We start from the raw sequence: 10,214 nt of genomic DNA, 5'->3' as shown, positions 1-10,214 counted from the left end.
CCTTGTTACTTCATAATAAGGTGTTCTTATGTAGAGGGCTGCTGCAAAGCACTCATTTGAACTCGACCAGAAGGGGAACCAAGCTGCAACTCTAACTTCCCAATATCATTGGACATCGCATGATATTGGGAAGTTAGAGTTTCAGCTTGATGCTGACCCTATGTAGTGACACTGACAGCTACAGATGACAGAAATAATAATAACTTCCTTGATTACGCAATACCTGGAAGCCTATGACGTGTAGGGGTTCCCCAGTTTTCTCACGTGATAATCATGTGATCAACACAAAATGTCGGTGCCATACTTCCTGGTTCAGTTTTCTGTTTATGTATTAACTAATTAATAAGTAATAGGATATTACCATATAGGATTTGAGTTTATATCTTGCAAGGAGTTTCAAAGTTTTTACGACATAGGGTGTATGTATTCATGTATGAAGCTAGAAATTTGAAAGAACCTAGGATAGGATGAACTTGAAGGTGATCATGATGGCTCAAGTCTGCACTGCAGTGTTGGTAATGGTTGCCTTGACTATATCACTAAGGGTTTGAAGGGAGTCGGCAATGGCCAATGGCAATGCAGAATGCTGTTTGATGACGCACTTTTTTGAACCTCATAGCCCAAAGGCCTTCAATTATCATAGTTCTCCTGAATAAAACAACACTAGTTGTTCTATAGATTGGATCTGCCGGTTGTCAGCTTGTACTAGGAGCACTTGTGGCGTTACTATATAGGACTAGTACCTTATCATACCCGCTATGATATTTTGATGTTTCCAATTTTCCTATTCACAGGTTTCTTTCTGTCTTTTCCAAATCATCTGACAACAAAACAAGCATAAATGGCTACAAAAAAGATCAAGACGAACATCGAGGTCCACCCACTCACAAAGGATCCATACCAAGCCTGGCAGAAGCTTCAGGTGAAGCAAAAGGTTTTACCAGTGACACCCTTAGACCTTGCCACCCCCATTTATGAAGATAAAGTACGCTTTGTTTGCCTCTCAGATACTCACAGCAGACATGGAAAAATCAAGGTGCCACCTGGGGATGTCTTACTTCATGCTGGAGACTTCACACAACTGGGGGCGTTTAAGGAGGTTTATCAATTCAATGAATTCTTAGGTAGGTTTAGTAGCAGTTCTTGAGTTGACTAGGGTAGAGGTTATTGTAATAGTACCAATTGATACCCAACTGTAGTAGCATGCAAGAATCATGAGCAAACACAGAAGATAATACCACCATCATCCTTCTATTTTAGGTGCACTGCCTCACAAATATAAAATCGTAATAGCTGGGAATCATGAACTCACCTTTGACCCTGAAACAAAGAATGAAGTCGCTGCAAAGTCTGGCATGTTTGGTAAAAAAACTAATGACAGCGAAACATTTAACCATATCAAGGATCCGAGGGAACTGCTGACCAATTGTAATTATCTAGAGGATGGAGGAATCTCAATATGTGGAATCAAAATATATGGATCTCCTTGGTGAGTAACCTGATGTCCGTTCTATTCAGGACCTCTTTCTTATCAGGAAATATCTCAGCAGCTGTCAGTCCATATGATGTCATAATATTAGATAGGCTGGTTGTCTTTGCAGGATTTGATGTGTTCAGCTCAGCTCGCAAGTCCAGAGACCTTTCTCAACAAAAAAGTGTTTTTTATTTAAAATTGGAACGTACATGATCCTCGCCATCTTAAAATTTCACATCCGAGGGCAGTTGAAGTCCTAGGTACAAGTTTTTTGCTTTTTGCTTTTATAGGCAGCCAGCATTCTGCTCCTGGGCTTTCAATCTTCCTCGAGGCTTTCCCTGTCTAGATCAATGGAATCTCATCCCAGTAGACACGGACATTCTGATGACACATGGACCACCCATAGGTACTTGTTCATATTGATATCATTTTCTTTAATCAGTTGATCTCATTTTGGATATGACATATCCAATGATTGTCTCCATCAGTTGTTATGGAATAGTTGAAGTCGCATTAGATTCTTTGGTCCATTTTTACCAACACTGCTGTCAGCATCGGCATTCTGCTTTGTAACTTCCCAAAAGTAATGCATTTATCCTTGCAGGGCATGGAGATGAATGTCAAAACGGTATGAGGGCTGGGTGTGTTGAGTTGCTCCACACGGTGCAACGAAGAGTGCAGCCAAAGTACCATGTCTTTGGACATATCCATGAAGGTAATTTTATGTCCATTTCTTTTTGAGGCCAATAATCTTGGGCAAGACAATCAAATTTTTAGTGGATGGCATAGTCTTGTGGTTAAGTTGTCAGAATCATAAGCCAAACGCAATTGGTTTGATACACTTCATGAAAACAATGTTTTGACCATGGACAAGTCACTTAACTTACATAATTGAAATACTGACATTGATGTTCCTCATTTTAGCCTATGGTGTTACCACAGATGGCTTTACAACTTACATCAACGCCTCCAACTGCACCCTGCGCTACAGACCTGACAATCCCCCAGTGATTTTCGATATGCCTCTACCACCAGGATTTTCAAAAGACGATCTAAATGTAACGGCCACAGCTGAGGACTGTGAAACTGAAGCCGACGAAGCCACAGGTTGAGAAACTGATGTTGCTTTTGAGGACGCTGAGATAGATGAAATTCGAAACAGTCTTAATTAGTGAAAGCATAATTGAGGGTAGTGAATCTTCGTGAGGACAACAACAATAACTCTCAGAGAACATGGATTTTGCATTCGTGACTCAAGACTATGTTCCTATGTTATTATTATGTTTGTGAAAAGTGGAGAATGGGGAGTCGAATTACAGGACAATAAACAAGACTTGCACTTATTTACAGTAGACGTTGTGATGCATCCAGAGCTTGCTGATAAATGGTTGTCGGACAGTTCATTGAACAGCTTCTGTTGTTATTTGCACTTGAACGTGTGGAATGGGCATGTTGATTGCGACTCGTATTGTTGCAAATGTCATCTCTCTCGGGGAAATACAATATAATATGCATTGCTGGCTAGCTGGGATCTGATCAATTCTTTACTCCTCCCTGCTCAATGTGAATTGACGTCCCTCGTGCTGTTTAAGCAACTGAACAATATATATACTTTTAGTCACACCCAGTTAAGTTGACTTCAATGGTTTTTTTACTCTATTAAGTGGACATGAATTGCGCTAAGTTGCCAAAGGCTGGTCCACTTTATACGGTCGAGCCATAACGCTTTAAAATGCCTTGATCGATGGAGATACAGCGTCCTGGAAAGTGTCCACATAATCGTGACTGGTGTCCACTTTATTTCAATATACAACAGGCACTGTCCAGTGGCGGTCTCTGCAGGTTTGCCCTATATAGAGAACTCCCGGAGGTGACGTAGTTTCTCCTTTTTGGCTCACCGTAAGGGGAGTCTATACGATAGCGCTGTGTCCGTCGTCGTCGTCGTCGTCGTCGTCGTCGTCGTCGTCGTATCCTAACAGTGGCACGTTTCTTAACTGCTAGGGCTATGAACTTGAAACTTTGTACACAGAATGCCCTAGGTCAGCTGACCTCTGACACTGATTTTCGGTCCGATCTGATTCTCTGTTTGGCCACCAGGGGGCCAAATGTCGATATCTAAAAAGTGTGATATCTCGCTTATTAGTGACTTGTTTTCGATAAAACTTTTGTTGTAGGTACTCATAGCAAATATACATTTTATATTATACGGGTTTTTAATTTGACCTTGTTTTCAAGGTCACAGAGGTCATATGGCGTAAATTGGCCATTAGAGTGTAAACTATGGCACGTTTCTTAACCACTAAAGCTATGAACTTGAAACTTGGTACATAAAACCCCCTATATCACATAGCCTCTGGTGCTGAATTTTGGTTTGATCTGATTCTCCACTTTGCCACCAGGGGGCCAAAAGTGGATATCTAAAAAGTGTGATATCTCGCTTATAAGTGACTTGTTTTCGATAAAATTTTTATGGTAGGTACTCTTAGGAAGAATACATCACATATCTTACGGGTTTTCAATTTGACCTACTTTTCAAGGTCACAGAGGTCATATGGCGTAAATTGGCCGTTAGAGTGTAAACTATGGCACGTTTCTTAACCACTAAAGCTATGAACTTGAAACTTGGTACATATAACCCCCTATATCACATAGCCTCTGGTGCTGAATTTCAGTTTGATCTGATTCTCAACTTTGCCACCAGGGGGCCAAAAGTGGATATCTAAAAAGTGTGATATCTCGCTTATAAGTGACTTGTTTTCGATAAAATTTTTATGGTAGGTACTCTTAGGAAGAATACATCACATGTCTTACGGGTTTTCAATTTGACCTACTTTTCAAGGTCACAGAGGTCATATGGCGTAAATTGGCCGTTAGAGTGTAAACTATGGCACGTTTCTTAACCAGTAAAGCTATGAACTTGAAACTTGGTGCATATAACCCCCTACATCAGATAACCTTTGATGCCGAATTTTGGCCTGATCTGATTCTTTATTCGGCCACCAGGTGGCCATAATGGAAAAAGGAAGAAGTGCAATATCTTGCTTATTTGAGTGAATTGTTTTCGATAAAATTTTTATGGCAGGGACTTCTAGCAAGGATACACCACATGTCCTACGATTTTTGGATTTGACCTCCTTTTCTAGGTCACAGAGGTCAAATGGCGTAAATTGGCCATTAGAGTGTAACTATGGCACGTTTCTTAACTGCTGAAGCTATGAACTTGAAAGTTGGTACATGTAACCCCCTACATCAGATAATCTCTGACACTGAATTTTGGCCTGATCTGATTCTTGATTTGGCCACCAGGGAGTCAAAACTGAAAAAGTAGAACATGCAATATCTCGCTTATTAATGACTTTTTTTCGATGAATTTTTTATTGCAGGGACTCTTAGCAATCACACGATATTGATCTTGTTGATGTCATAGACAATTATTGGTTGGATCATAAACTTATATATACTGCCCTGTCTTATTACTTGACATCAATACACATCTAAAAAAAGTCTTCATGCCTGATTGTGTTCACCATATTCACCTCTAAACTAAGCATGATCCTGCCTACTAAAAGATGTATACGGTGAGCACAATGGCCCCTGGCCGTTTCATGTGATTTACCTTTCAAACTCCGTCCAAAGTCATGACTGTGATAACATGTGATTATACCGTTTAAGAATAAAATAAACAACAATGTTGTTTATTTATTTATGTATTTAATTTTCGTTGTATGTATCAGTTTTATGTGACTAATAATGGGACATGAATATGTCTTCTTGGGGTTTATTTTTTCCTGCTACCATGAGTCGTGTGCCTGGACCGAAGTAAAACAATACAGATGGCCTAGAATCGAAAGTAGGTCACATTCCATTTCGCGCACTTTTTGATGCTGATAAGAGGAGACATTCGACAGTGGGAGTGAGCAGTCGTGGAGTTTAGGAGTCTTTTAGGAGTCATTTTACAACTTGGAATAACAGTGGATAAAATCATCAAATCAGTACAGGTTTGTTACTGTGTTTGTCTTTTCATTAAGAAATTTCCCTTTAGATTCAGTGTTCATTTTTCCTTTGAGGTTCTCTGTTGTATCCCGTTGGCCTTCTCACTTAAAAGAACTCATGCCTTTTTCACTTTTGGTCTTACCAAGGTATTTCCTTCTGTCTGTGGTTCATATTCAGGGATTCAGACAAAGGGGTCGATCTGTTTATATTTTTGGTGCATTTAAGCTTTTCAGTATTTTTTCTTCTTTCTAATCTAACCCCCCCCCCCCCAATTTTTAACACCCCGTGTACACATTGCGATGATTTTGAAACAGTAAACTAATTTTCTTTAAAATCCACAAAATCACATACTTAGCCCCGGTCTAAATATCATTCCACAACGGGTTTTTCATCCAACGCTCGGCATCCACTCCATTTTGATGAGTATTAGCGCAAAGAGAGTCTATCCTAGGCCCCTCCCGTCTGAACGCATGAACTCTCAAGACCCTGGCGAATAGATATTATCAAAGACCTACGTGTAGGCCCTATGTGGGGTCACAAGACCCTGGTGAGCGTAGGGCGTAGTGGCCACTGATTCCGATAAAGAATGTACCGGTGACAGACAGATAGGCCTAGGCATAGTATATTTTTCTTTCGTCACGTTGACATTTAACCCCATATTCCGCTAAGTGAATGATCAAATTCTCCTGGAAGAGATAATTGAAAATGAACTGACGCGGTAAATCGGACCATTTGTCCACACTTGCTCCCCGGCCCCGTTGATATTGCATTTTCGGCATCTTTTCAGTTGTTGAAACGCAGACGCCCGGTTAAGCCCTACGACGACGTTTATCTATTGTTCGGGTACTCTCACAATAGATAAACGTCGTCGTAGGGCCTAAACGGGAGGTTGCCATACCTCACTATTATTGCCTCATGTCCCACCTTTGATATATATTTAATCTATTAGACACATTGCACAGCGCATGAAACTTACGTTGCCAACGAGCATATCAAACTTTCCGTTTTTACCGGGTAGTGCACCCACACCGTAATAAAAAGTTTTCTTATTAATCGAGATTTGGCCTCAAATTTGACGAATCCGTTCCTAGATTTCGTTGACGACCCGAATTGGAGACCCTAAATGCAGTCTGAGAAGTGCTGCAATGATGGACACATTACACATGAAGAGTCAATATTCAATAGTTGCTAAGAAGACTTAGCAACTATTGTGACTTGAAAGAGAAAAATATGCTACGGTTAACTTGGCAAAAAAAATCGTTCAGTGTGTTCACATAACGCAGGTCGGTGCAACGATTTTACGGGGACTTCAAATATTTTTTCAGCCTGATATCAAGAAAGAAAAAACGTTAAAATGGTTTTGAAAACCTCATATACATGTACATCAGATACCCTGGTTCCCACCAAGAAAAAAGTTGATACAGAATACCGAAGTTCCATGGTACTGTGTCCCAATGCCAATGCGGCCAACCCGAAAACACAAATCTCATTCTCCATAATGCCTCGCATGCGTCGTCTGCTATATCCTCCCCACGAAGAAGAGGGCAGGCCCAATGATAACCTGAAGTCAGTGAAGATGACAAATCTTGACTCAAGACGCAGAACCTCATTGATTACATTCTAAACGAGAAGTTGGTGGTTTTGTTAGGAAAAATGTCGCGTGCCACCTTTATCAGTCGACTAACATTGTATTACTTTTTCTTCAGAATCAGGAAACGCATAACAGTATAATGATGACTGAGGCCTGGACCATTTGCTTCCCATCTGCACACACATTTATCACTGCACTGGAATATTGTGCAAGAAACGAGTGTGACGTTGAGGAATGTGAAAGACAGTCAATGAATGCGATACGGTGCTTTCGCCTGCCAGAATGTTTGCAGATAATACTTCATCTTATTGACGAAGTAGGAGAGTTTTGTGTTCGAGTTTTAAGAATGATGATATTCAGGTAGGTGGAAAGATGGAATGAACTATGACACACCATACCAACAGAGAACCTGTGGGTTGCACTTTGCCATGACTACTTATTTTTTTATTGAAAGCATTGTGGAAAACATCGATTATAAGAGATGGCAATGAATAGGGTTTCAAGTTCTGATTAGTCAAATTCGCCCTCTGTGTCTAGCGTTCACAAATGATATGGGGTTAGAAGGGGTCTGCACAAGTCTGGAAGAGGTAGGGATTGGTGCTAAAAAAGCCCTTCGAAAGGGCTCCACCCGTTTAAGAGGGGAGGGGGGTTGATGTCAAAAAGGCTCTCCACTACGAAGGGTGAGGGTCGGGGGGATAATTTCCGCTCTGTACGGTTTATTTCTCGAGGAAAATCGAGTGTAAAAGTCTGTAAATGGGTGAAATACTGTGAAGAGCGGGTATTCGCAATGGTTGCGTGTTTATTGGTTTTAAAGACGAAGTCAGATAGCGATATCCCAGGTCTTTGCAGGCTTAACATGTACCAATACTTAAGAAGCATGGCCTGACACGGACGTTTGGATCCAGTGTGTACTTCGTTTGGGTTTTGTTATGGTATTTCAGATAACTCGAATTCTGTCCAGATCGAATTCAATGCTTGAATTCAGTATTACGAAGGCACAGAAGGATCTGATGAAATTCGAAATATGTGGTTTGCTACGGTAGTGTTTTGATGAAAATTACATCTTTGAACCAGAATAAACTCATTTGACAAACTCTGTCTTTTCTTATTATTTTCACTTACTTAGGTGAGTGTATGCATGAGATATACTTTACTTCCATTCTCGTGCCCCCCCCCCCCCCAATAAGCCCAACATTTGGCAGGTCTCTGCTTGGCCGATCAAACTAATATGAGGATCAAAGTAATCATGAAAATGCAGGAGAAGTTAGTAGATAGACCAGCAGCCCCGCATTTTGAAGATTTCCTTGCCCTGCAAATTGTTGGGTACTGCTGGATAACGCTGGATAATGTCCTGTGTGTAGCCTGATGAGCTGACGAGGCCCAGTCAATCACAAAGCCTGGGCCAAAACCTGCTGTCTTTCAAACGGCATTTTTGTGATGATCTTACATGTAGCTCACTACAGGATTACAATCCATCGACTTTCCCGATCGAGTACCTTCGTTTGGTACCTCTCATAAAGGATTCATCTGTAAACCAAGCAGGCCAAGGTTTAATCCCCATTTACAATAGCCCAGATGTGAGAGCATTGTCTGCAACAGGGCATAGTAACAACACGTTGTCCTCTTAAGAGGAATATCTAAGAAAATTCTGGGGCTCTTAACTTACCGGTCTTCATGAATGGAGCTGGAGACATAACAACATTTCATCTCCATGTATAGCGTAAGATCTGACGGGGAAACGTCACAACCTATCAGTTATTGTGAATAGCATGAGGGCAGACAGAGATAGAAACAACCTTTAGGTCTTTCGTATAGCGAGAGCACAGACGGAGACACAGTAACAACCTATTGGTCATTGTGTATAGCGAAAGCTCTGACGGGGACATAGTCACAACCTACCGGTCAACTTGTATAGCATACTAGCTATGTATATAATGTACGATAAAGCAGGGACATAGTAATTACGCGTATCAGTCATTGTGTATAGCAAAAGCTTGAACCGGGACACTTGCAATCTGTCACTCCTTATGTTAACTGGCTTAAATCAAGACAGGGATTTAACATCCGTTTTGGCCATTATGTCTAGCATATGCTGAGACGGGAACAAGTCACAACATGTCGTGATGGGACAAAGTAACAATCCTTATGATTGCACACCGTAAGCATAAATGCGAACATTTTAGCAACCTAGCGATCCTTCGTGCAAAGCAAGCTCATCCATGACGGGGGGCATAGTCACAACCTCTCGGTCCGTATGCTAATTTGCGTAAACTCAGACGGGAATTAAGTAATAAATGTTTTACCCCTTATGCATCGCGTAAGCCTAAACGGGTACAATGTCACAACACGTCGGTCATTGTTTATCGTAAGCTAAGACTGCTCAAGAGGAAGGATGTACAGCGTCCTAAGCGTAACCTCGGACGGAGACATAGTCACAACCTATCAGCCAATGTGTACATAGTGTAAGCTAAACGGGAACATTGCAACAATACGTCGATCACACTCAGTGTATAACGTGAGCTAAGACCGGGGACATCATTTTGGTCCTTATGTCTAGCCTAAGCTATAAGACGGTGACATAGTCACAACTGTTTGGTCCATGTATAACATAAGCAGAGAAACGACTTAGCAGCAACTTCATGGTTCTGATTTGAAGCGTAAGCTAAGGCGGGGACATAGTCACAACCTAGTGGTGCTTATATGAGTGTCTCTTCTTAGATTGGATAACCAATCACAACTGCCTCAGCTCATTTTTGGCAAGCATTCCATTCAATTACCGTGTATAAATGACTGTCGTAAGATAGAAATTAGACAGGCTATTGGTCATCATCTTCTGTCCTCTTTGAACATAGAAATGAGAATAAAAACTACATTGTCATGAAGGGTCCTCCTGACAGCACAGTGCTGGTTGCGACTGCTCCAACTGTGTTAGCATGAACATATCAAATTCCATATGCATTGTCTTCGGAGACAATCATTGCTCGACGTTTGGAGGTGCAGGTCATTTCATTTCAACTAAAATGAACCTAGATATCAAGACAAAGCCGACCATCCAGGAAACTGACCGACTAACTATTTGGATTTCTTGAAGATTACTCGGCATCAGGGCTAGAAAAAAACATAATCATAAGTTTGGAGTAACTGATTTGTGTCTGA

The 10,214-nt window shown here is 41.1% G+C and overlaps 1 protein-coding gene across 2 annotated transcripts; it reads left to right on the top strand.

The window, feature by feature from the left end:
- The first annotated feature begins 223 nt into the window (after positions 1–223).
- LOC135488348 (metallophosphoesterase MPPED2-like) lies at positions 224–3,106 on the top strand. Of its 2 annotated transcripts, none has more exons than XM_064772923.1 (6): positions 224–419; positions 795–1,124; positions 1,261–1,489; positions 1,765–1,880; positions 2,079–2,189; positions 2,399–3,106. In XM_064772923.1, exons 2-6 carry the CDS (start codon positions 842–844, stop codon positions 2,584–2,586), a joined length of 927 nt encoding a protein of 308 aa, XP_064628993.1. In that variant the 5' UTR covers positions 224–419; positions 795–841; the 3' UTR covers positions 2,587–3,106. The 2 variants fall into 2 exon arrangements, with proteins under 2 accessions (XP_064628993.1, XP_064628994.1); XM_064772924.1 differs by having other exon boundaries at positions 224–479.
- The last annotated feature ends 7,108 nt before the right edge of the window (positions 3,107–10,214 follow it).

Source organism: Lineus longissimus, chromosome 5 (genome assembly GCF_910592395.1).
Source record: "Lineus longissimus chromosome 5, tnLinLong1.2, whole genome shotgun sequence".
Classification (NCBI taxonomy): Eukaryota; Metazoa; Nemertea; class Pilidiophora; order Heteronemertea; family Lineidae; genus Lineus; species Lineus longissimus.
This window is presented reverse-complemented; position numbering and strand designations above follow the sequence as displayed.

Coding starts and splice junctions, on each gene's coding strand:
- LOC135488348 (XM_064772923.1), top strand. CDS start 842: ATGGCTACAAAAAAGATCAAGACGAACATCGAGGTCCACCCACTCACA. Junction 1,881..2,078: donor GACACATGGACCACCCATAG/GTACTTGTTCAT, acceptor TTATCCTTGCAG/GGCATGGAGATGAATGTCAA. Junction 2,190..2,398: donor CTTTGGACATATCCATGAAG/GTAATTTTATGT, acceptor TCCTCATTTTAG/CCTATGGTGTTACCACAGAT.